The 26,845-nt window shown below is 37.9% G+C and overlaps 1 protein-coding gene across 2 annotated transcripts in view; it reads right to left on the bottom strand.

Annotated features, from left to right (window-relative positions):
- CHERP (calcium homeostasis endoplasmic reticulum protein) overlaps positions 1-26,325 on the bottom strand; it is a 102,356-nt gene extending 76,031 nt beyond the window's left edge. For both annotated transcript variants that reach the window (XM_053702900.1, XM_053702902.1), the window contains exons 1-7: positions 26,220-26,325; positions 18,388-18,561; positions 12,150-12,346; positions 9,965-10,102; positions 2,329-2,480; positions 980-1,091; positions 743-832 (exon numbers count right to left, since the gene is read on the bottom strand). In XM_053702900.1, coding sequence (XP_053558875.1) covers positions 743-832; positions 980-1,091; positions 2,329-2,480; positions 9,965-10,102; positions 12,150-12,346; positions 18,388-18,561; positions 26,220-26,244 — 888 coding nt within the window. In that variant the 5' untranslated portion in view covers positions 26,245-26,325. The remainder of the gene's footprint in view (positions 1-742; positions 833-979; positions 1,092-2,328; positions 2,481-9,964; positions 10,103-12,149; positions 12,347-18,387; positions 18,562-26,219) is intronic.
- Between the last annotated feature and the right edge of the window lie 520 nt (positions 26,326-26,845).

The following is a 26,845-nucleotide window of genomic DNA, read 5'->3' as shown; positions in this document are numbered from 1 at the left end:
TGGAAATTAAGGTGTGTTTTACTCAACAGTAATCGAAAAAAAAAAAAAAAATTATATATATATATATATATATATATATATATATATATATATATATATATATATATATATATATATATTTGTAGTGAAATTTTTTTTTATAAAAACGAAAAAAAAATCAGATATTCTGTGTGTTCTTAAAACACAGTTATCCAGTAGTTTACACATAACACACATTTTACATGAACAAAAATTATTATTTTTTGTGTACATGATTCTTATAAAAACATTGTTACATTTAAATACCAATGGAAATGGTGTGCCAAATTCTAGGATTTAGGGAACTACAACAATTTTAAACAAACTTATAAACCCATGCTCTTGAGGAAATAAAACATTTTTAGTATTTATTTAAACAGAAATGTTGCTGTATATTGTGAATGCTGTCCTTAATACATAAAAAAAACATGAAACTCATTTAAAATGCAAAATATTCTTTTTAACAAGCATAATTCCTTTTTTTTTTTCCCTGTCTCTTAATTACTGTAATTTGCCAAATATATGTCTTTGCAGACAGTAAAAACATTACAAATTAAACTTTTTTACCAGCAGAGGACAATTTAATAATACATAGTGAGGAATATTACAGAAATCTTTAGTTAGTTAGTGGTAATCAATAATTGTTTTTGGAAGATCTGTGCATGCACTATATTTGCCAAACGCTGAAATTCTGTATATCTGCTTAAAACAGGAAGTGCATTACCTGGTGTTGTCCAAGACCAAGTGCAGGACTCTGCAACTGCTGAATTGTGGCCTCATCAAAATAGCCATTCTTCTCCCACAGCTGAAGCAACTGAGGAAAAGAATACAGTTGTAATAATGGAACATAAAGCGTCTATACTGTGTTTCCGCCTCTCATCACGTGTCCAGAGGCAGTTGTAACACATGAACAAAAAAAAGTGAAGATCCATAAACTTAAAAACACCTTTCTGCTACTCACCCGTGCAATCTTCTGTTGCTTATCCTCTTCAACTGCTAGGAAGCTGGTGCAATAAATGGGAACCACTACTTTTTGAATGGCAGCGAGCAGTTCCCGAGCCTGCTTTCTCTGGCTGTAAAGGGGATGATATCTTATTCTTCTAATCTTAAATTCCGTTTAAGATACATATAGAATTCATTATTGGGAATCACTATGGCTGCCATTTACAATAACCATTAGCAAAGAGATATGAAACAAAATGATGTTTTCATGACTCAGGTAGAGCGTGCAAATTTTAAACACCTTTCCAATTTACTACTAAATTATAAAATTTACCTCAGTCTCTTTGTATTCTTTGTTACAGGGCATATCTTAGTAGGCTCAAGAGCATAGATGTGTCAAGCACTATATGGCAAAACTCTTCATTTGCAAACACTGCTGCCCTCTAGTGCTCAAATATGTAGAAGATAATTTAAAAAAATGTATTACAAGCACTGATGCCATATAGTGCCTAGCACACAAGCACACTACTAAGCCTACTTAGAGATATGTTCTTCAACAAAGGATACCAGGGTAAAGAGGCGATAACGGATTTATAGGATGTATTTTAGAATCAATAACACAGTATCGGTAGCATGTTGCCAGTCAGCACTAGATATGTCATGCAGGATATGGAAAAATATTATAGTCCACTAGTAGATAAAAAAACAAAAATAAAAAAAAAGGTGCAAAAGCTTTAATAAAAAAACAATTACTGAAGTACTAATCAAATGGATTGCAGGGCATGGGGCATGAAAACTAAACTATAATCTGGCTCTGCTTGGGGAGCAGATCTACATCAGATGTTAGCCTGTTATCTACAGGGAATTCCCATTCATTGTATGAGACACCCTTCTCCCCAGTGGTGTAGCACGTCATTGGTCAGGTAGATCAGATGTTAGCCTGTTATCTACAGGGAATTCCCATTCATTGTATGAGACACCCTTCTCCCCAGTGGTGTAGCACGTCATTTGGTCAGGTAGATCAGATGTTAGCCTGTTATCTACAGGGAATTCCCATTCATTGTATGAGACACCCTTCTCCCCAGTGGTGTAGCACGTCATTTGGTCAGGTAGATCAGATGTTAGCCTGTTATCTACAGGGAATTCCCATTCATTGTATGAGACACCCTTCTCCCCAGTGGTGTAGCACGTCATTTGGTCAGGTAGATCAGATGTTAGCCTGTTATCTACAGGGAATTCCCATTCATTGCAAGAGACACCCTTCTCCCCAGTGGTGTAGCACGTCATTGGTCAGGTACATCAGATGTTAGCCTGTTATCTACAGGGAATTCCCATTCATTGCAGGAGACACCCTTCTCCCCTTCTTACCAGTGGTGTAGCACGTCATTGGTCAGGTATATCAGGTGTAGGCGAAGCTCAAAGTGCGCTCCTTCTGCTGTGATACGGTTACGGAGATGTCCAGACATCAGCTCACAGTGTTGGGGAGTCTTAGCATTGCTAAACATCCAATTCTTGCCAGCCTTAAAACAATACTCACACGTTATTGTCATTAAAAGTGTGGAAAGAACATTTTTAAAATAAAATAAAAAGTTCCACAAGATGTTACATTTTCTAAAGATTTATTTGAAAGAGAACTTTGGGATGGGCAGTCTTTTTAACCCCTTAATGACTGGACCATTTTTCAGTTTTCTTACCCTTAATGACAATGGCTATTTTTAAATTTCTGCAGTGTTTGGGTTTAGCTGTAACTTTCCTCTTACTCATTTACTGTACCCACACATATTATATACCGTTTTTCTCGCCATTAAATGGACTTTCTAAAAGATACCATTTTTTTCATCATATCTTATAATTTAATATAAAAAATATATAAAATATGAGGAAAAAATGGAAAAAAACACACTTTTTCTAACTTTGACCTCCAAAATCTGTTACACATCTACAACCACCAAAAAACACCCATGCTAAATAGTTTCTAAATTTTGTCCTGAGTTTAGAAATACCCAATGGTTACATGTTTGCTTTTTTTGCAAGTTATAGGGCAATAAGTACAAGTAGAACTTTGCTATTTCCAAACCACTTTTTTTCAAAATTAGCGCTAGTTACATTGGAACACTGATATCTGCCCGGAATCCCTGAATATCCCTTGAAATGTATATATTTTTTTTTAGAAGACAACCCAAAGTATTGATTTATGCCCATTTTGGTATATTTCATGCCACCATTTCACTGCCAAATGCGAGCAAATAAAAAAAATTGTTCACTTTTTCACAAATTTTGTCACAAACGTTAGGTTTCTCACTGAAATTATTTACAAACAGTTTGTGCAATTATGGCACAAATGGTTGTAAATGCTTCTCTGGGATCCCCTTTGTTCAGAAATAGCAGACATATATGGCTTTGGCGTTGCTTTTTGGTAATTAGAAGGCCGCTAAATGCAGCTGCGCACCACACGTGTATTATGCCCAGCAGTGAAGGGGTTAATTAGGGATCTTGTAGGGACCTTGAAGGGTTAATTTTAGCTTTAGTGTAGTGTAGTAGACAACCCAAAGTATTGATCTAGGCCCATTTTGGTATATTTCATGCCACCATTTCACCGCCAAATGCGAGCAAATAAAAAAAAAAAGTGAAATTTTTCACAATTTTAGGTTTCTCACTTAAATTATTTACAAACAGCTTGTGCAATTATGGCACAAATGGTTGTAAATGCTTCTCTGGGATCTCCTTTGTTCAGAAATAGCAGACATATATGGCTTTGGCGTTGCTTTTTGGCAATTAGGAGGCCGCTAAATGCTGCTGCGCACCACACTTGTATTAAGCCCAGCAGTGAAGGGGTTAATTAGGTAGCTTGTAGAGAGCTTGCAGGGTTAATTTTAGCTTTAGTGTAGAGATTAGCCTCCCACCTGACACATCCCACCCCCTGATCCCTCCCAGACAGCTCTCTTCCCTCCCCCACCCCACAATTGTCCCCGCCATCTTAAGTACTGGCAGAAAGTCTGCCAGTACTAAAATAAAAGGTGTTTTTTTTTTTTTTTTTTAATTATTCAGCTGTGATGGACCCCTGCCTTAACCCCCAACCTCCCTGATCCCCCCCAAACACCTCTCTAATCCTCCCCACCTACCTATTTGCCACCATCTTGGGTACTGGCAGCTGTCTGCCAGTACCCAGTTTTCCCCAAAAAATAAAGTGTGTTTTTTTTTATTTTTAATTTTTTTTTTTTTCATTTTTTCTGTAGTGTAGCTGCCCCCCCAGTACCCCCACCCCCCTAACCCTACCAGATCCTATTATTATTAATTTTTTTTACAGTTTGCTGCCCCCCCCTCCCTCTTAACAAAATTCATTGGTGGCAGTGTTTGCTGCGTGCGCGCGCGCGCACACACACGCGCGCGCGCACGCAGGCCCCCCTCTGCTCGCTCCCGGCATCCGGCGTGCACAATGCACTTGTAGGAACCGGATGCCGGGTAGCGATGGGCCGCCCACCCTCCTCCCTTGTAAGCTCCCACCCACCAACGAACGGCCCCATCGCTACCGGTGCAGAGAGGGCCACAGAGTGGCTCTCTCTGCATCGGATGCTTTTTAAAGGGTATTGCAGGATGCCTCAATATCGAGGCATCACTGCAATACCCTGAGAGCTGCTGGAAGCGATTGCGATCGCTTCCAGCACTCTCTTAGACAACTGACGTACCAGGTACGTCCATTGTCACTAACTGCTAGTTTTTGCAGGACGTACCTGGTACGTCAGTTGTCATTAAGGGGTTAAAAGCAGATACAGTACTGTGCAAAAGTTCTAGGCAGTTGTGAAAAATGTTGTAAAGTAAGCATGCATTCAAAAATAGAAATGTTAAGAATCAACAAAATGCAAAGCTAGTGAACAGAACAAAAATCTAAATCAAATAAATATTTGGTGTGCTACCCTTTGCCTTCAAAACAGCATCTATTCTTCTAGGTACACTTGTACAAAGTCAGGGATTTTGTAGGCATAGTGACACAGGTGCATGATTAAACAATTATACCAAATGGATGCTAATGAGCATCAGTTTAACCCCTTAATGACCGGACCATTTTTCAATTTTCTTACCCTTAATGACAATGGCTATTTTTACATTTCTGCAGTGTTTGTGTTTAGCTGTAATTTTCCTCTTACTCATTTACTGTACCCATACATATTATATACCGTTTTTTTCGCCATTAAATGGACTTTCTAAGGATACCATTATTTTCATCATATCTTATAATTTCCTATAAAAAAAAATATAAAATATGAGGAAAAAATTTAAAAAAACACACTTTTTCTAACTTTGACCCCCAAAATCTGTTACACATCTACAATCACCAAAAAACACCTATGCTAAATAGTTTCTAAATTTTGTCCTGAGTTTAGAAATACCCAATGTTTACATGTTCTTTACTTTTTTTGCAAGTTATAGGGCCATAAATACAAGTAGCACTTTGCTATTTCCAAACAACTTTTTTTCAAAATTAGCGCTAGTTACATTGGAACCCTGATATCTGTCAGGAATACCTGAATATCCCTTGACATGTATATATTTTTTTTTAGAAGACAACCCAAAGTATTGATCTAGGCCCATTTTGGTATATTTCATGCCACCATTTCACCGCCAAATGTCATCAAATAAAAAAAAAGTTCACTTTTTCACAAATTTTGTCACAAACTTTAGGTTTCCCACTGAAATTATTTACAAACAGCTTCTGCAATTAAGGCACAAATGGTTGTAAATGCTTCTTTGGGATCCCCTTTGTTCAGAAATAGCAGACTTATATGGCTTTGTGGTTGCTTTTTGGTAAGTAGAAGGCCGCTAAATGCTGCTGCGCACCACACGTAAATTATGCCCAGCAGTTAAGGGGTTAAATTAGGTAGCTTGTAGGGAGCTTGCAGGGTTAATTTTAGCTTTAGGGTAGAGATCAGCCTCCCACCTGACACATCCCACCCCCTGATCCCTCCCAAACAGTTCTCTTCCCTCCCCCACCCCACAATTGTCCCCGCCATCTTAAGTACTGGCAGAAAGTCTGCCAGTACTAAATAAAAGGAGTTTTTATTTTTTTTAATAAAAAAAAAAAAAATGTTTTAGCTGTGATGGACTCCTGCCTTAGCCCCAACCTCCATGATCCCCCCCCCCCAGCAATCTAACCCTCTCCCCTACCTAATTGCCGCCATCTTGGGTACTGGCAGCTGTCTGCCAGTACCCAATTTGCCCCCCAAAAAAGTGTTTTTAATTATTTTTTATTACTAATTTATTTTTTTCTGTAGTGTAGCAGCCCCCCACAATACCCCAACCCCCTCCCCCTCCCAGATCCTCATATATATATATTTCCCCCCCTCTTCCCACTCATTGGTGTCAGTGTGGGTAGGTGATCGCGGGCGTGCGCGCGCACCCGCGCGCGCACGCGCACGCGCGCACCCGCGCGCTCCCGGCACCCGGCGTGCACATTGCACTAACAGGAGCCGGATGCCGGGTAGCGATGGGCCGCCCACCCGCCTCCCAGTTGCGCTCCCACCCACCAACGAACCGGCCGCATCGCTACCGGTGCAGAGAGGGCCACAGAGTGGCTCTCTCTGCATCGGATGCTTTCTAAGGGTATTGCAGGATGCCTCAATATCGAGGCATCACTGCAATACCCTGAGAGCTGCTGGAAGCGATTGCGATCGCTTCCAGCACTCTCTTAGACAAGTGACGTACCAGGTACGTCCATTGTCACTAACTGCAAGTTTTTGCAGGACGTACCTGGTACGTCACTTGTCATTAAGGGGTTAATATGTAGGTTGAAACACAATAATTACAAAGGTCTACTACAGAATTTGTATTGTTTAAAAAGATAAAGAATCCCTTTATTACCCAGTTTTGCATAACTAACAGAGTTATATTAATACACTTTCCTCTGCAGAATGCCCCCTTATTTTAGATTTTTTGACAAATTTGCATTTTAACCAATCAGTGCTGTCTCATATAAAACTCCATGGGAGTGAGCACGTTATCTATATGAACTAGCACTGTCTAGCTGTGAAAAACTGTCAGATAAGAGGTGGTCTTCAATGGTTTGAAATTAGCATATGAGCCTACTTAGGTTTAGCTTTCAACAAAGAATACCAAGAGAACAAAGAAAATTTGATGATAAAAGTAAATTAGAAAGTTGTTTAAAATTGCATTCCCTATCTGAATCATGAAAGTTAGACTAGACTGTGCCTTTAAGAACTATCTTCACCGTAAAGAGCAAGAAGTTATGTTATGGCCCCCACAGAGCCCTGATCGGAACATCATCAAGTCTGTCTGATATTACATGAAGAGACAACTAAGGCTGCCGAAATCCACAAAAGTATACTGTGGTTAGTGCTCAAATAAGTTTGGAACAACCTACCTGCCAAGTTTTTTTCTTTTTTAAATGTGTGCAAGTGTACCTAGAAGAATTGATGTTGTTTGAAGGCAAAGCATGGTCACATGATTTAGATTTGTATTATTTTCATTCTCTCTGCATTAATATTATTCACACTTCTATTTTTAAAAGCATTCTTACTTCACAGCATTTTTCCCACGTGCCTAAAACTTTGTACTGTGCTATATAAATATATACACACACATATATTATATAATAATATATATTATATAATACTGCCTGTGACTCTGGGGACAGCACAGCTTCCTATGAGTGCCGGTGAGCATATTATTCCATCTGGTTTTTAGTTTTTTTTATAATTGTGCTTCAAAAATGTGGATAACATTGTGTTACATTCTAAATAAAAAAAAATGAATTTAAGAGTTTAGAACCAAGGGGACTTAATGTAGAGCTAGATCTCAATTCTATTATGGAATAAGATATATATATATATTAGTAATTTAAGTTAGCACTTTCATCTTTTTTCACTTTATATCATTTAAAATATATTTTAGAATGTAACACAATGTTATCCACATTTTTGAAGCACAATTATAAAAAAACTAAAAACCAGATTGAATAATATAAGGAATAATATTCACTTTATTTATGCAGAACTATTAATTCAAATATATTGTAGATAAATTATATATCACTTAAATTGCATTTTTAAAATGGAGCAAAGTCTGAAAATTATTTTTTGTATGTATTTAAAGATAGTTTTTTTTATGTACTTAAAGTTTTAAAACAATTTGGAATCCTGAAGAGTCCCACAAGGCTATTACACACAAAAAAGCTGTACCTCTAAATAAACACAGAAAGGAGTATCATTAATTGAGGATCGTTTGGATAAATAGAGGAATATGGGTAAGGAGTTCTCATCTTGAAAAAGGCTCTTAAGCTGAAACGCATAGATGAAAGGATGATAAGCTGTGCTGAAATCAGAGCGCTCTGATAAACACTCTTTTTAACGAAGATTACTATATATCCTCATTGGATACAAAAATCTCATCAAGTATTCTGTACACAAACTTTATTGTACCAAAAAGAATTGTTTTCTCAACACCCGGTAATCCGCTATAGTCATTGGTTATTCAAGGTCCCGTGATCTGGACACGTGACCCGGAACAAGCTACCCTGAGTGGAGAGCGGTGGAGCCTCGGAGGGCATTACAACCAGACGCCGAGTTCTGAAAGAGAACGGTGGAGCCTTGGAAGGTAACAATATACACACACCGGAGCCCAGGGTAAGCTTTATCATTGTAGATTATATGCAGAGAAATCATTGAAGGTTTCGTATTCTGGGAAGGAGTCACGGACTCTACAGTTAAAGTGTACCGAATAACAAAGAGTAATCTTCCATTACAGCTGAACTTCCACCCTATTCCCTAACTATCAGTTGGAACATTTGCTGGACATTAACAAACATTTGATCAGAAATTGATTCCATTTTGATCAATCCGCTTTTGGTTATTTTGTATCAGTCTTTGCAACATTGTATCAGTCTTTGTAACATTTTTAGAAGGACATTTTAGCAATTATGAATTGTTCATTGTGTAATTTTTAACCACCGTTGGTTTTGTTATTTATAACTATTTTTATTAAAATATTGTTTTATATTAGAAATACAATTCTTTTTATTGAAGCAAAATTATTTGTTATATTGATCTCTATAGCTGCTTGTGTTAAGCGCTCCTCTATATTTTTAATTTATACTTGGTATTTTTAAAGTGATCGGGATATCACTTTATTTGAGGTAGCTTTAGCTATTTTTTAGGGCATTTGCTTTTTTAAGAATGGTGTAGTGTAAGTAGAAAGAGGAGGGAAAAAATATATAGAGATATAGAGACAGTGGATCTGTTATAATAAGAATAAGTGTGGTGCAAATGGAATAGTATATAATGTAGCTTATAAAGCAGTATTGCTACAACTATTGCAATAAATGTGGCTATGATTCATAAATTAATATAGCTTATGATGTAGCTTATAAGGCAGTGATGCAACAAATATTGAAACAAATGTGGCTACGATTCACAGATTAAAACATGAGGTAAATATCGCTAATATTAGCTATGTGCATTAATTAATGGAATTCCCTATGTGATACACAACCTCGGTGGGCGTTAAGAGAGTGAGGTGAAAACAGGGGGAAGGGATTATCTTAAGAAACTGTGAAATTTAACATCTAAACTAGGAGTGACTAAACTTATAATGACAAAGTGTAAATGTTTAAATGTTTACCTGTGTGAAAAACAGGAAGCAAATATGCAAGTGAAGAAAGAATATTTAATTAATTAAAACCGACTTAAATACGTCTAATAGTCAGAGAGACAAATACAATTTATACAGATTTACAAATAGTACAAACACGACTGCAAGTCGTTTGGGTAGAAATGACTGGCCAATAATACAAAATGTGTAAGTTAATAGGCGAGTCCCCAGAAAAAAAACTCTGTTTTTAACCCCTATGGGTCGCTACTGCTAAAATGACATGCTTTAACAAATTACAGCATGGTATCTTTTCACTGTAAATGCCCTTTAACTACTACCGCTCTACTACATATTATTTACACCCTTCTTCTACTTCAGTTATTGAATAAAAGAAGTTACTTACGGAAATTGCATCTTTTGTGCAAGTATCAATAATAGGCTGCAGCAAATTATCAAATTCATTCATGTCCAGCTGAGTTTCATCTCGCAGCTTCAACATCTGTTGTTCTACTGCATGAGATATTGCCGCCGCGACTTGTTCCTAATAGGAGTAAATAGAGCAAAAACATTCATCAGAATCTGTCTTTTCCTACATATCCAAAGTAAGAAACGCCTTCTTTTACCCTAAACATTTAGTTTTAAATGGACTTTTTTGTGTACCAAGGAGCTATTTTTTTTTTTAAAGAGGTGGTGCAGTTATTGTGTTATGAAAAATGGATGCGCTTGCGCTGAAAAACAACTTCTGGTTTATAGCGCTGCAGAATCTGTTGGCGCTCTACAAATACCAGATAATAATAATAATAATAATTGCTAGTAGGGTGTGTTATTGTTCTTATGATCTAATGAGTAATCTATTTCATGGACTACTTGTGCCTAAACATGCATTTCCTGTCAGCTTCAGGGTAAAAAAAAAATAAATTAAATTGAGCTCTTTCACATGCATGACAGAACTGTTTTGTTTTTAAAAGGTACGTAACACTTGTGTATTGTATTATAAATAAAAGTGTAATTACATGTAGTTAAAAAAAAAAGGTTTCAATATACTTTATTAATAGTGTCTGCTTTTCCTACAATTTAAAGGACCTTTTTTTTTTATTTCTTGATGATTTTAACATTTTATTTTTCTTAAAGTATTTTGATGGTCGGAGATATATATTTTTTTTAAATTATTATTTTAGTTTTTTTCTCTCTCTTTCTTTGTCTGCTCTGTCGATTCTTCCCACACCTAAAAACATATGGTTTGCATTAATGTGAAAATAAAGAAGATAGTCTAATTTTTTTGAAATGTAATTTTTACAACTGCGTCTTACGCCTGTCAGGCTGTTTAAAATTCCCCACACCAATTAACCAAAGTGTTGGAGAGGTTGTAATGAACTCGGAACTCCATCAGATACGGCACCAGACATTCCATTAGTGTACTACAAAAAAATATTCTTATCCCATTTTCTCCTAGCGCAGGACTATTCCATATTTCTCTTCATACCACAGAAACTTATGTGTTTACATATTCCTGGCTGGGAAACCAGCCCTGGCATGGTTAAAACAAACACCACCAACCTGGGTACAAGTTGTTGACCTCTCTGACGAAGTGTGATCCCTCACACGAAACGCATAAGAGGCTTTTTGTTGCACTGGATGGGGAGCTCCTATCTTTCTGTGTAAAGCTATACACCAATAAAATATTCAAGTTTGCACCGGACCTGATTGCTGTTGTTCTTTTGGCTTGTTACAAGTTCTAGACATTCTACGTTACCTGAAACCTATGAAATCTTATGTCTCACAAGAGAATAACTCAGTAAAACGCCAATATTTGGCCTGAGAATACGACCCCTTTTTTTTCCTCTCTCTCTCTTCTTTCCTTCTCTTGCCTCTACCCAAAGAGGAAACTATGTGTTTGTGTTTCTCTTTCAAGACACTGCTCATGATGGAAAACTTTTTTATTTTTTAAGTCCTTTATCCAATTAACTATTTGACAAATTTTGTATATTAGTTACTTTATAAATACTGTGAACGTATAGTTCTTGTTTTCTGAACTGTTTTTTTTTTTTTTTTTTCACCGTGCATTAGGACATTTTGAAATAGGGGCACGATTGGTAATCTAACCATATTACTTTACATTTGTTTATTGGACTTCCTAAAGATGACCATCAGAAATTGTTTTAATATTCTTTTGTTTACTCTGATGATCATTTATGTATGCTCAAATTGCACTGACATGTTTGGATTACCTTGTGTTTAAGCGATTGCATTTTTTTCTTAAGCCTCAAAAAAAATTGACAAAAAAAAAAAAAAAAAAGTATATTTTTGATCAAATGCTATTTTTTTCCCCATGTCCATAAACTTAACCTTTACGTTAAATGTAAGAATGTATATTGCTTGTATCTCTTTTTTCCTTTTGTCTTTTCTGTGTGTTTGTTGTATTGTTTATGCAAAAATAATTTAAAAAAATAAAAGCACCCTTATACCTAGTGAGGTTGATGATAATCATACACATTCAAGAAGCTAAAGAAAACAAAACAAACATTCTATTAAATAGTTTGTACTCCCAAACATTGTGGTTATTCCAGGGTTTTACCATTTTACAGTACCTGTCTCAGATTGATAAGTTGTTGTTCTTGTTGCTGCAGATTCCACTGGCTTTGTTGAATGAGATCCTCAAAAGGAGGCGCACCTTGTGGTGGTGGAGGCACAAGCGTTGGGGCAAGAGTCAAAGTTGGAGGTGGGATTGTTGGAATTGTGGTCATCTGCACGCTTGGTTCCATCTCCACAACTTGCTTGCACATAACTGATTAACAGAGAAAACATAAGACACAGAAAAGGAACACCAAATAACCAGAGAAAAAACATTATTAATCAATATCATAAAGTATGACAACCCCTTTTATGTACAATGTTTCTTCCCAACTACTCTAGGTTGACAAAAGCAAGCAACTGTTTCTGCATTCATTAGTCTATAGCAATAAGCAAACATCATGCTATATAATCTATATCACAATCTCTTTGTCAGCCTTATTTTGTAATGATCTGATGAAGTAGCTCACTTATTTTTATATATATATATATATATATATATATATACACACACACACACACTGTATTTATATGTATATAATCTGTAGTTCTATACAATTTGTTTCATGGAAGCAAATTAAATCCAATGAAGGGTTGAATGGTTGCCTGAGAATCCTCCTCTGTCACAGAGTCTCACCCACTTAAGTTGCAATAGTCCTATTTCTCCTGAGGGGAGCTAAATAACCCCAGAGCAAGCCACACAAAAATGTAAGCACCATGTGTTAAACACATTGGGGTCAATTTATGTATGTGCTAGCGGACATGATCCGATATAGCGGATCATGTCTGCTGCACATCGATAAATGCCGACAGCATACGCTGTCGGCATTTATCATTCCACCAGCAGTTCTTGTGAACTGCTGGTGCAATGCCGGCCCCTGCAGATTCGTGCAAGGGGTGTCAATCAACCCGATCGAATACGAATTTCTGTCCCCCGCCTCAGAGCAGGCAGACAGGTTATGGAGCAGCGGTCTTTGGACCGCTGCTTCATAACTTCTGTTTCCGGCGAGTTTGACGGATACGGAGCTTGTTAAATTGACCCCATTGCTGGGTGATCACACAGCAGGACCGCTGACAGGCTTGCATTTAGTGTATTGTAGGAAGTGTTACTGCCCATTACTAGAGGATCTCACTATCCTTCTAACCAGACTGTGCTCTAGCTCCTTCCACCAGCAGCAGTGTTTACTGAAGCATTTCTGTTTTCTGTCCAGAGGGAACTTAGTTCCTCCTGCAAAAAACATAATTTATGTAAGAACTTACCTGATAAATTCATTTCTTTCATATTAGCAAGAGTCCATGAGCTAGTGACGTATGGGATATACATTCCTACCAGGAGGGGCAAAGTTTCCCAAACCTTAAAATGCCTATAAATACACCCCTCACCACACCCACAATTCAGTTTAACGAATAGCCAAGAAGTGGGGTGATAAGAAAAAAGTGCGAAAGCATATAAAATAAGGAATTGGAATAATTGTGCTTTATACAAAAAAAATCATAACCACCACAAAAAAAGGGCGGGCCTCATGGACTCTTGCTAATATGAAAGAAATGAATTTATCAGGTAAGTTCTTACATAAATTATGTTTTCTTTCATGTAATTAGCAAGAGTCCATGAGCTAGTGACGTATGGGATAATGACTACCCAAGATGTGGATCTTTCCACACAAGAGTCACTAGAGAGGGAGGGATAAAATAAAGACAGCCAATTCCTGCTGAAAATAATCCACACCCAAAATAAAGTTTAATGAAAAACATAAGCAGAAGATTCAAACTGAAACCGCTGCCTGAAGTACTTTTCTACCAAAAACTGCTTCAGAAGAAGAAAATACAACAAAATGGTAGAATTTGGTAAAAGTATGCAAAGAGGACCAAGTTGCCGCTTTGCAAATCTGATCAACCGAAGCTTCATTCCTAAACGCCCAGGAAGTAGAAACTGACCTAGTAGAATGAGCTGTAATCCTATGAGGCGGAGTCTTACCCGACTCAACATAGGCAAGATGAATTAAAGATTTCAACCAAGATGCCAAAGAAATGGCAGAAGTTTTCTGACCTTTCTAAAACCGGAAAAGATAACAAATATTTCAAAGCTCTAATAACATCCAAAGAATGCAACGATTTCTCCTTAGAATTCTTAGGATTAAGACATAATGAAGGAAACACAATGTCTCTACTAATGTTGTTGGAATTCACAACTTAGGTAAAAATTCAAAAGAAGTTCGCAACACCGCCTTATCCTGATGAAAAATCAGAAAAGGAGACTCACAAGAAAGAGCAGATAATTCAGAAACTCTTCTGGCAGAAGAGATGGCCAAAAGGAACAAAACTTTCCAAGAAAGTAATTTAATATCCAATGAATGCATAGGTTCAAATGGAGGAGCTTGAAGAGCCCCCAGAACCAAATTCAAACTCCAAGGAGGAGAAATTGACTTAATGACAGGTTTTATACGAACCAAAGCTTGTACAAAACAATGAATATCAGGAAGAATAGCAATCTTTCTGTGAAAAAGAACAGAAAGAGCAGAGATTTGACCTTTCAAGGAACTTGCGGACAAACCCTTATCTAAACCATCCTGAAGAAACTGTAATATTCTCGGTATTCTAAAAGAATGCCAAGAAAAATGATGAGAAAGACACCAAGAAATATAAGTCTTCCAGACTCTATAATATATCTCTCTGGATACAGATTTACGAGCCTGTAACATAGTATTAATCACAGAGTCAGAGAAACCTCTTTGACCAAGAATCAAGCGTTCAATCTCCATACCTTTAAATTTAAGGATTTCAGAATCTGATGAAAAAAAGGACCTTGAGACAGAAGGTCTGGTCTTAACGGAAGAGTCCACGGTTGGCAAGAGGCCATCCGGACAAGATCCGCATACCAAAACCTGTGAGGCCATGCCGGAGCTACCAGCAGAATAAACGAGCATTCCTTCAGAATCTTGGAGATTACTCTTGGAAGAAGAACTAGAGGCGGAAAGATATAGGCAGGATGATACTTCCAAGGAAGTGATAATGCATCCACTGCCTCCGCCTGAGGATCCCTGGATCTGGACAGATACCTGGGAAGTTTCTTGTTTAGATGAGAAGCCATCAGATCTATTTCTGGAAGTTCCCACATTTGAACAATCTGAAGAAATACCTCTGGGTGAAGAGACCATTCGCCCGGATGCAACGTTTGGCGACTGAGATAATCCGCTTTCCAATTGTCCATACCTGGGATATGAACCGCAGAGATTAGACAGGAGCTGGATTCCGCCCAAACCAAAATTCGAGATACTTCTTTCATAGCCAGAGGACTGTGAGTCCCTCCTTGATGATTGATGTATGCCACAGTTGTGACATTGTCTATCTGAAAACAAATGAACAACTCTCTCTTCAGAAGAGGCCAAGACTGAAGAGCTCTGAAAATTGCACGGAGTTCCAAAATATTGATCGGAAATCTCACCTCCTGAGATTCCCAAACCCCTTGTGCCGTCAGATACCCCCACACAGCTCCCCAACCTGTAAGACTTGCATCTGAAACTGAATTGTGGGTGTGGTGAGGGGTGTATTTATAGGCATTTTAAGGTTTGGGAAACTTTGCCCCTCCTGGTAGGAATGTATATCCCATACGTCACTAGCTCATGGACTCTTGCTAATTACATGAAAGAAATAATGCAGGAACTCTGTTCACATGCGTTCCCACCCGACTTGACCCCTATGTAGCACCAAGAACATTTAGTCAAAACAGCTCAGAATGCAGAAAACATGGGACAAACCAAGATGAAACTGTTGCTAATATTTCCACTTGGATGTGCACAAATCTACAAAAAAGAATGGAATGTAGCATATAATTGCATTAAAATCAGAGGATTTCAGGAGCAAGTCTGGGCAGCGAATTGAGCAGGTCGCAATTCCAGGAGTTGCTGAGGCGAATATAACAATCCGATTACTAGCTCATATCTACGGCATCCCTGTCTGCAACCTTTACCTACAGCTAGCCTACATGGAGTAGACAATCGATATTGCATTTCCTTTATTGATGACCCTAGTGCCATGGACCAGATCATGAAGGCCTGAGGCTGCGGCCTTTCATACAGCCTCGACCCCCCCCCCCCCCTGCCAGGGACCCCCAGTAACACAGCTTGAGACTGTTACTCTTTATACTCTTCTATATGCATTGAACCAAACTGCACTACTCTATATAACTGAGATACTGTTTTTATGCAGGCACCAACAGATTAAAAATTACCACTATTAGCTCTGGAGGGGGACATGATGAAGCTGACCGCGTGGGAGGAGGACTTAAATAGGAGTTAATAGAGGAACACTTCCTAAAAATTGAGAGAAAACTGATTGTGGTCTTCAAGAGCTTAGCCTCCCTAAATCCACCCAAGACACAACAAAAGCAGATGCAAGACTCATGTGAGGGGGAAGCTATTAAAGCAGCTATAAGGGATACAGATGAAAGAGCTTTGAGTCTGCCAGACTGTACACCAGTGAGGTGATCAGGCAGGATGACGTGCCAATTATTCTGAAAGAGCTCTTTGATGTTGATGGTGGATAATATCTACTTGAGGGATCTGCTGACAGAATCTAGAAGTCAGGGAAGTGTTAAGATTGCGACATTATAAAGCTCTGCTATGATCTTCTTGCCGCTGATGATTATCAAGGACAGTGATATGGTGAGATGCACCTGACCTTCCCTACAGTCACTTAAGTTTCTTACAAGAGTACTCCTTATTAAAATTTTGTTCAGAGACTTGGCTTTGACATTCATCATGACTTTAAAGTATCTCTAAGCTTATGCTGTCACTACATATTATAATTTGATTTTATGGAGTGTTGGAGTGGGTTAACCAAATGGATTTCTGTGTATTCTGGCACGGAGGTTGAGAACATCACAGTCCTAAACATTTAATCTTTTTTCTTTTTTTACTTTTTTAGGCGAACTGCTTAAGTGTGCTATGCACAACTATAGAATACTAAGCTGCTTTTTAGAACAATTGCAAGCCTAAATATTAAATCCTTCTTATATGCCTTAAAGTAGGTATTTTAGGAGGGGAATGTATAAGAAAAAAAAAAAAGCCAGGTAATGGGTTAACGAGATAGGAAAGTCTAAATTAATCTTGCAATGGAAGCTACCATTTAATGAGCTGGCCACAAACAAATGACTCACTGTACCTTTGCTGCCATAATATTATAATTATATTAAATTATATCTCATCTTTTTGAGTCATCTATTAAGCCAATTGAAATGTGTGCCGCACGGGGAACTAACTTTAAAGGGACAGTTTACCCAAAAACTCTCTCTACTTTAATTTGTTTCCAATTATCCATTTTACCTGCTGGAGTGTATTAAATTGTTTACATTACCTTTATATTGGCATTTGAAATAGCTGATTAAGCATGTAGTATCCCTACCTATTATGAAAGATTCTATACCTAGGTATAGGCTATTGAGAAACTATGTAAACACAGTCAGCAGACGAAATTACACTCACACTAGGAGGTGGAAGAGATAAAGCTCTAACATTTTCATTTTTAAATATGCTAAGTATTGTACAGAGACAGAGCTAAGCATATGAGTGATAAGATAACAAGATCTGATATGTCAGCAAGCCAAAACTATTTTGATGGGCTGTGGTTTCAAAGAACAAATCCAGCTATTTTTTTGGCAATAAGCATAAATCAGTAATTTTTCATACATTTTATACGCTGCAGCTGGTATAAGTCATGGGGAACAGGGAAAACTATTTTAAAGTGAACTGTCCATTTAATGGGTGGTGGATCATGCATACACAGTCCCAGCTGCAAGGTACCCTTCTTGTGGTACCTTCAGTCACCCTGAGGCAGTCACCTTCAGACACCCTGAGTCCCCTGTTACTATGTCAATTTGATAAAAGCCTCAGTGGTGCACAAGTGTTGGTAGACTACTTCACTCCTGCAAATGTGCCCTTCAAATAATTTCATGACTTGTTATATTTGGCTTTTTTTCTTTTTTCATTTAATCTGACTTGGGTACCTATATTACTATAAGATTTTGCAAGTCCAACAATATATAGCTAGTTAAGTCCATCATTCCCTTCTGTAATACCTCGATTGGCTGGAAATAAACCAGTATTAACATAGCCCTTGTATAATTGCTGAAAATTATACAGATAAAACATTCCCACATGTTATTATAGGAGTTATATTTGTGCAAACATAATTTTTGTGCTACACAAGGTTATAACTAGAAATATGAAACACAGGGTTAAAGCTATGAAAACATACATTGCTGTTGTTCCATTGCTAGTTTACATTGGTAATAGTTGTAGAATTCTCCTCCGAACAGGAAAGAGAATTTGGGGTTGTCCTTCTGTTTCTCCATGGTCATTTTCTCAAATTCTGGTCCATTTCTGGCAACAAACTGCGCTAACTTGTCGATGACATTCCGTAGTTCCTGGTCTGATAAGAAACAGAGAAAATGTGCCTTTATAGGACAAATATGAAAAAGGTTTTGATAATGAAAATAAGAAATGCATTTTACAACATCTACCTAATAAAAATGACCTCTGTCAAAATCCATTACACTGATTCATTTCTCTGAGATTTATCTATTTTATAGAAATGGACCTATAGATCAATTATGCCTCAACATAAATTATACTCATTACAGATGTAGATTTCTGTCAGAAAATAATACTCATACATAAACATAACAGAATAACTACTGGGCAGTATGTTAAAGGGGCATGATACCTAAATGTTGCAGCACATGCAAGTGATGCAGCATAACTGTATAAAGCTGACTAGAAAATAAATACCTGAACATCTCTATGTAAAAAAGGAATTACATTCCAGCACTTGAACACTGAATACCATTAAAGGACCTCAAACAGCTGCATTAAATGATAATAAAAAAAAAAAAAGGTTAGCCCCTTCGTTCACAACCTTAAAATGTTTATGGCAGTCACCTACCTAACGTACGGGTGATAGAGGCTCCAAAGGCAGTGTGCACATGAGCTTACACACATTTGTCTACAATGCAACTTTTTAAAAGACAGGAATCAACAAATCTAGGAGGAATAAGCAAGTCATGCATCCAAATCGTATTAATCTTCAATATGATATATAACACTGTCTGACTCTACATTGTCAGACTGGCTCCTAAGTGTTAAATAAAATATGGCAGCACTCTTTTAAGGTGCTCAGGGCTCTAAAAGAAACCTTATAGATAGAATTACTCAATACAGGGTCCCATGCCCTTATAGATGTCAATTGACTTCATAGTAACAATGCTCAACCTGTAGCAATCGTTAGCTTTATTTTGGCATCAGGGTTTATAGATCCTTGTTTCTCTGAGCTAAAATACTACCAGTTGTCTGCATTTCTGCTACTGATATTATGTACTCCATTTACCATGATGGGTGTACAAGGTTCTCAACTAAGGAACCTATCTTCCCACATTTGTGGCAAGCCTGTCTGCCCACAGTTATTCATTTACAAGAAACATTTTTTATATAGTGTTGTCCCCTGCTCTCAGGCAAGTGCAAGGTCTGTAAATCACACAGAACAAACACGTTTGGGGTATTTTAACTTTGTCACCAAAAACTAGCTAATCTGACTACTGCTTTTTAACTAGTGTTTGAGATAGCCTGCACCACCAGCTACACAAGGCTGCCTCCACAGCTTGATAAATGGAACTTTATATGTTGAGCTCAGGGACATCTTGTAACTAGTGTGAGCTGAGAAAAATGTTTTAACTTTTGATTACAGGACATGAAAAACCATTTGAGCCAGGGCTCTTAAAGTTTTTAGAGGGTTTGTATGCACATATAAACTTGTCCCCAGAGGCAGAAGTTTTTTTCATTTTCTGCGATGAGATTTTTTTTAGTGAAAAATTGTCTGCAGGTTATTTTTAAATAAAATAATTTTAAATTAGGTGGTTGCACTAAAAACACCAGCACAGTTGCAAAGTGTTGATTAATTGGAGAATAAAGCAATTTTAAAAGTTTTATAATATAGTGCAGCAGTTGAAAATCAGATTGCAGATTAGCTGCAGACAAAAAAAAATTAATTAATTAATTTTCTCTTGGTCTAACATAGAAATGTAGTAATAAAAAAGGTGAATTGATCATAAGAATGTTTTACATTCAGAAAAATACAGCTTTGCAGACTGGGAAAGACTAGGGGCGGGTTTGAAAAAAATCTGAGAGCCAGTCAAAACTGCATATTTGCTGTGGATGTACTGTGTTAACTAAAACTTACACAGTGCAGCCAGAGCAAAGCACTGTTTGAAAAGAACAGCTTGCTGTGCAGCAGCACTGCAAAAGTTAAAGCAGTAACAGTTCCTGCATGTGTCCTGTTCTTTCTGCAGACATGCTGCATTTTCTGCGATGACATCTCAGATCACTGTATGTTCTGCCTTGGGGAACTTGTCTTTCTGGTTCTTATCGTCCATATAAGTTTATCAAACTGTTTTATTAAATCACAAAATGGTTGTGCTCATTAAAAAGTGAATTGGGCATGCAGTTATTATTGGGGGGAAAAAGCCAGAATATGCTACTGCAAATAGTCCAAAATTGACTGTAATACAGAGGCTAAATTGTACCTATGCAATGTACACTATATGGCCGAAAGTATGTTGACACCAGACCATTATACCTATGAGAACTTGTTAGACATCTCATTCCAAAACCATTTACATTTATATGGAGTTACCCCACCCCCTTTCTTTTACAGCTATAACAGCCAGAACTCCTCTGGAAGGCTTTCCACAAGATTCTGGAGTGTCTGTGGGAATTTTTGCCCATGCAGCCAAAATAGCATTTGTATTTGCAAGGTCAAATACTGTTGCTGGACAAGGTCTGGCTTGCAATCAGTGTTCCAATTCATCCCAAAGGTGTTCAATGGGGTTGAGGCCAAAGCTCCATGCAGGCCACTCAAGCTCCTCCAAACCAAACTCATCAAACCATGTCTTTATGGACCCCACTTTGTACACAGTCATGCAGGAAAAGGAATGTGCCTTCCCTAAATTGTATAAAATGTCTTTATAAATCCTTTAGCATTAAAATAACCCTTCACTGGAACCAAGGGACCAAGCCCAAAGCATAGAAAACAACCCCAGACCATTATCCCTCCTCCACCAAACTTTACAGTCGGCACTATGTATTCTGGTAGGTAGCATTCTCCTGGCATCTGCCACACAGTAAAGCATGATTCTTCTCTCCAGAAAACATGTTTTTACTGCTCCAGAGTCCAGTGGTGGCATGCTTTACAGACCTCCAGCCAACACTTTGCATTGCACAGTTGATGTGATGCTTGTGTACAGCCATGGAAACACATTTCATAAAGCTCCTGTCGCACAGCTCTTGTGCTGATATTGCTTCCGGAGGCAATATGAAACGCTGTAGAGAGTGATGCAACAGCTGATAGGCAATTTTTATTTGATACGTGCTTCAGTACTCTGCAATCCCACTCTGTGAGTTTGAATTATCTACTACTCTGTGGCTAGGCTGTGGTTGCTCACCTTCACAATAGCACTTACAGTTCAATGTTCTCCCCAGGGTCTTTTAAGTGGGTGCACCACCTGATTGATTTTACTTAACACCCGGCTAAAATTTAAGCCAATATTAAAGCTATAATTAATTATATTCATTGCTTTTAATGCTCGTTGCTCAAATTATCATTTATTCAATTTATGTTAAATTATGCAATTAATTTGTGCATTGTGTAGCTTAAGTAACATTTAGAAATGACAAACATTTTTATAATATTGCAACATAGTACACTGCCCCCACCTGGATATTTCATAATGCCACCCGGCTGGCAAAATTTTCTGACGAGAACACTGCAGTTAAAGTGATGGTAAACTTTATCTTTTTTTATGTACAATATTTGTAATCATAAAGTAAAACATCGGCACTTTCATTCATGAAAGGCTTTAACAACGTTTATTTTATTTTTTAAAATAAAGGATCCCACTCATGTTTTAAGATATTCAGTCGTTTTTCCCCTCTTAACTGATACTCTTTTTCTTACTTCACTGACGATTCATGCTGTAGCCATTCATTCCGCTCCCCCTTTGCTCGTCCAGTAAGTAAATGACGCCACTGGTTTTGGATGCCAAAGGGGGCACGATACGATTAGCTACAGCCAAAATCGTCACTGTAGTCAAATATAGAGTATCCGTTAAGGGCGGATGAACGGTGGAATATACCTGAAAACATGAAAGGGTAATTATTATTCTTTTTTTTTTAAATAAGAGTTCACAAAGCCTTTCATGAATGAAAGTGCCAATGTTTTACTTTAGGATTACAAACAATGCAAATAAAAATGATTACGTTTACTGGCTGATCTAGTGGGGCACAAGTTTCACAAACTAACTTGTGGCAAAGGTGGCATCCTATGACTGTGCCACATTTAAAGTTACTTAGCTCTTCAGTATGACCCAATGTTTGTCTATGGAGATTTTATGGCTATGTGCTGGAATCTGTACACCTGTTAGCAATGGGTGCGGCTAAAAACACCTAAACTTAATAATTAGTAGGGGGTGTCCACATACTTTAGCCCATTTTGATTACATAGTGTATAGCGCATGTTATATAGCCAGTAAAAAATAAATAAATTATATATTAATATCTAAAAAAAATATTATAAAGTGAGATACTGCAGGACAATTTTATTGAATTCAAATTTGAATGCTTTTCAATGGGTTTTTCTTAACACTTTCCAAAGGAATTCTAATGGATTCAAATGGTGGCTTATGTATTTAACCCCCTGCAAATAGGGTTAAACTAATAGTTAAACTCACATACCAGTATTCCGGATCAGTTCCTAAACAGTACATGGGCTGCGATTGTCAGTTATGTGTATATCGCTCCTGATTCAGTGCAACATTAAAAATTAAAGCATTTTATTATTACAGTAGATTGTTTATATATTAAACCTCCAGGCACACATTTCAATAAATATGAAACATACATTTTTTTCCTTCATGATTCAAATCGATCATAAAATGTTAAACAACTTTCCAATTTCTTAGTTCTCATGGTCTCCTTTGTTGAAAAGCATACCTAGGTAGGCTCAAGAGCTGGGAGTTAGCTGCTGATTAGTGGTTGCACATAAATGTCTCATCACTGGCTTACCGAAGCAAAATTGCTAATATAAATAAATTGGAAGTTCTTTAAAAATGTATCCTTCATTTGAACTATGAAACAAATGCTTGGGGTTTCATGTCCCTTTAAAGGGACAGTCTAGTCAAAATTAAACTTTCATGATTCAGATAGGGCATGCAATTTTAAACAACTTACCAACTGACTTTTATCATTAAATTAGTTCCCTTGGTAGTATTTTTGAAAAGCTAAACCTAGGTAGGCTCAAACTGATTTCTAAACCATTGAAAACCACCTCTTAGCTCAGAGCATTTTGAAAGTTTTTTTTACAGTTAGACAGTACTAGTTCATGTGTGTCATAAAGATAACATTGTGCTCACTCCCGTGGAGTTATTTAGGAGTCTGTACTGATTGTCTAAACTGCATGTCGGTCAAACCACTGAGATTAGAGGGCAGTCTGCAGAGGCTTAGATACAAGGTAATCACAGAGGTCAAAAGTATATTAATATAACTGTGTTGGTTAAGTCAAATTGGGGAATGGGTAATAAAGGGATTATCTATCTTTTTAACCCCTTAATGACCGAGGACGTGCAGGGCACGTCCTCAAAAAAAAGGCAGTTAATGCCTGAGGACGTACCCTGCACGTCCTCGGTGTGGAAAGCAGCTGGAAGCGATCCTGCTCGCTTCCAGCTGCTTTCCGGTTATTGCAGTGATGCCTCGATATGGAGGCATCCTGCAATAACGCTAGATGGCCATCCGATGCAGAGAGAGCCACTCTGTGGCCCTCTCTGCACCGGACATCGATGGCCGGTATCGTTGGTGGGTGGGAGCCGACTTGGGAGGCGGGTGGGCGGCCATCGATGGGCCGGGTAATGTAGAGGGGGGCGGGATCGGGGGCGGGATCGGGGGCAGAGCCGATGGGGGCGCGCACGGGCGCGCGCGCGTGCACGGGGGCGGCGGGCGGGCGCGTGCACGGGGCGGGAGCGGGTGGGAACGCTACACTACAGAAAATATAACTGTTTAAAAGTTTGAGAAAGGGGTATATTTATGGCAAAAAATATATAAATCGATGGTATCTAGGAGGGGGTGGGGGGTTGGTTTTTGGTGGGGCAGGGTGCTACACTACAGAAAAGGGGAAAAATTTAAAAATCACCAATTTTATTCTAAACTGGGTACTGGCAGACAGCTGCCAGTACCCAAGATGGCGGCCATTAAGACAGGGGGAGAGTTAGAGAGCTGTTTGGTGGGGGATCAGTCAGTTTGGGGGCTAAAGGGGGGTCCTACAGAGCAGCATATGTAAATATGCCTTTTCTTTTTTTTAAAAAAAAGCCCAAATATAGCTTTTATTTTAGTACTGGCAGTTTCTGCCAGTACTTAAGATGGCGGGGACAATTGTGGGGTGGGGGAGGGAAGAGAGCTGTTTGGGAGGGATCAGGGGGTCTGATGTTTCAGGTGGGAGGCTAAGCTCTACACTAAAGCTAAAATTAACCCTGCAAGCTCCCTACAAGCTACCTAATTAACCCCTTCACTGCTAGCCATAATACGTGTGATGCGCATTTAGCGGCCTAAGTACCAAAAAGCAACGCCAAAGCCATATGTGTCTGCTATTTCTGAACAAAGGGGATCACAGAGAAAAATTTACAACCATTTATGTCATAATTGCACAAGCTGTTTGTAAATAATTTCAGTGAGAAACAAAAAGTTTGTGAAAAAGGGAACTTTTTTTTTTATTTGATCGCATTTGGCGGTGAAATGGTGGCATGAAATATACCAAAATGGGCCTAGATCAATACTTTGGGTTGTCTGCTACACTAGAATAAAGCTAAAATTAACCCTACAAGCTCCCTACAAGCTCCCTAATTAACCCCTGCACTGCTGGGCATAATACACGTGTGGTGCGCAGCGGCATTTAGCGGCCTTCTAATTACCAAAAAGCAATGCCAAAGCCATATATGTCTGCTATTTCTGAACAAAGGGGATCCCAGAGAAAAATTTACAACCATTTATGCCATAATTGCACAAGCTGTTTGTAAATAATTTCAGTGAGAAACCGAAAGTTTGTGAAAAAGTGAACGATTTTTTGTATTTGATCGCATTTGGCGGTGAAATGGTGGCATGAAATATACCAAAATTGGCCTAGATCAATACTTTGGGATGTCTTCTAAAAAAAAATATATACATGTCAATGGATATTCAGGTATTCCTGAAAGATATCAGTGTCCCAATGTAACTAGCGCTAATCTTGAATAAAATGGTTTGGAAATAGCAAAGTGCTACTTGTATTTATGGCCCTATAGCTTGCAAAAAAAGCAAAGAACATGTAAACATTGGTTATTTCTAAACTCAGGACAAAATTTAGAAAATATTTAGCATGGGTGTTTTTTGGTGGTTATAGATGTGTAACAGATTTTGGGGGTCAAAGTTAGAAAAAGTGTGTTTTTTCCATTTTTTTCTCATATTTTATAATTTTTTTTACAATAAATTATAAGATATGATGAAAATAATGGTATCTTTGGAAAGTCCATTTAATGGCGAGAAAAACGGTATATAATATGTGTGGGTACAGTAAATGAGCAAGAGGAAAATTACAGCTAAACACAAACACCGCAAAAATGTAAAAATAGCCTTGGTCCCAAACGGACAGAAAATGGAAAAGTGCTGTGGTCATTAAGGGGTTAAACAATAAAAATTCTGATGTAGACTGTCCCTTCAATATATAGCTGATGATACTGCATTGAGTAATATTCTATCAATCGTATACTCTGAGCATCCTGACGAAAAGCTCCCTCACTCAATACCTTATAATAACATTTATACCGTAATTATCTTCCACCTACATTTGTGATATACAAATAGTTTAAATTTACACTGTTAATATAAATGAATGAACACCCGTGTGAAGAGCTACATTGTTGTATTACTTATATGACAATCATAAGCACAGAAAACTGCAGTTATATAACCCAGGGCCATAAGCTAGCTCGGCCGGCGCAGTATCCCTAGAATTACCATCCGGGGGTAGAGGAACCTCCATTTTATCAGTCTTCGGCCTGCACCGAGTAGAACCGCCAATACAATCACACCGAAGTGCAGCACAGGTTCAGCGAGAAACCGGAAGTGTCACAAAACGGATGTCTGCATTACGGCAGCTGCTGCACAAAATCTGTATCCAGAGCAACAAAGCCAGTGGCGCTGCTGGCACCGCATCAGATGGATCTCCAGGTCCGCACAGCGCACAAGATTAGAAACATTAGGTTTTAAATAATATTTTAGGTATATTGTTCAGAAAACGTTTTTCGACTAATGCAAACGTCACACGCGGATGTAGATGAGAGAGTACATTACTTCATTCTTGCACTTGTGTAATATGTATACAAAAGAATGAGGTTCGCTTCTTGGGCAGGCCGTAATTGTTAAATCTGTATTATTGTTAGGTTTATTTTTTTAAGATAGCTCTTTGTTGCATTCAATCTAATAGTTTGTGCTTATAGTTAATTGCAAAATTAAATGTTCATGATTCGAATAGAGCATGCGGTTTTGTTTTTTTAGGCCGAGAAGTAAGTTTTTATTAAACATTTACCTTGTGACCTGCATCATAGATGATTTTTAGCTTTAAACTATATTACAGTATCAAA

The sequence above is a fragment of the Bombina bombina genome, chromosome 2 (assembly GCF_027579735.1).
Source record: "Bombina bombina isolate aBomBom1 chromosome 2, aBomBom1.pri, whole genome shotgun sequence".
NCBI lineage: Eukaryota > Metazoa > Chordata > Amphibia > Anura > Bombinatoridae > Bombina > Bombina bombina.
This window is presented reverse-complemented; position numbering and strand designations above follow the sequence as displayed.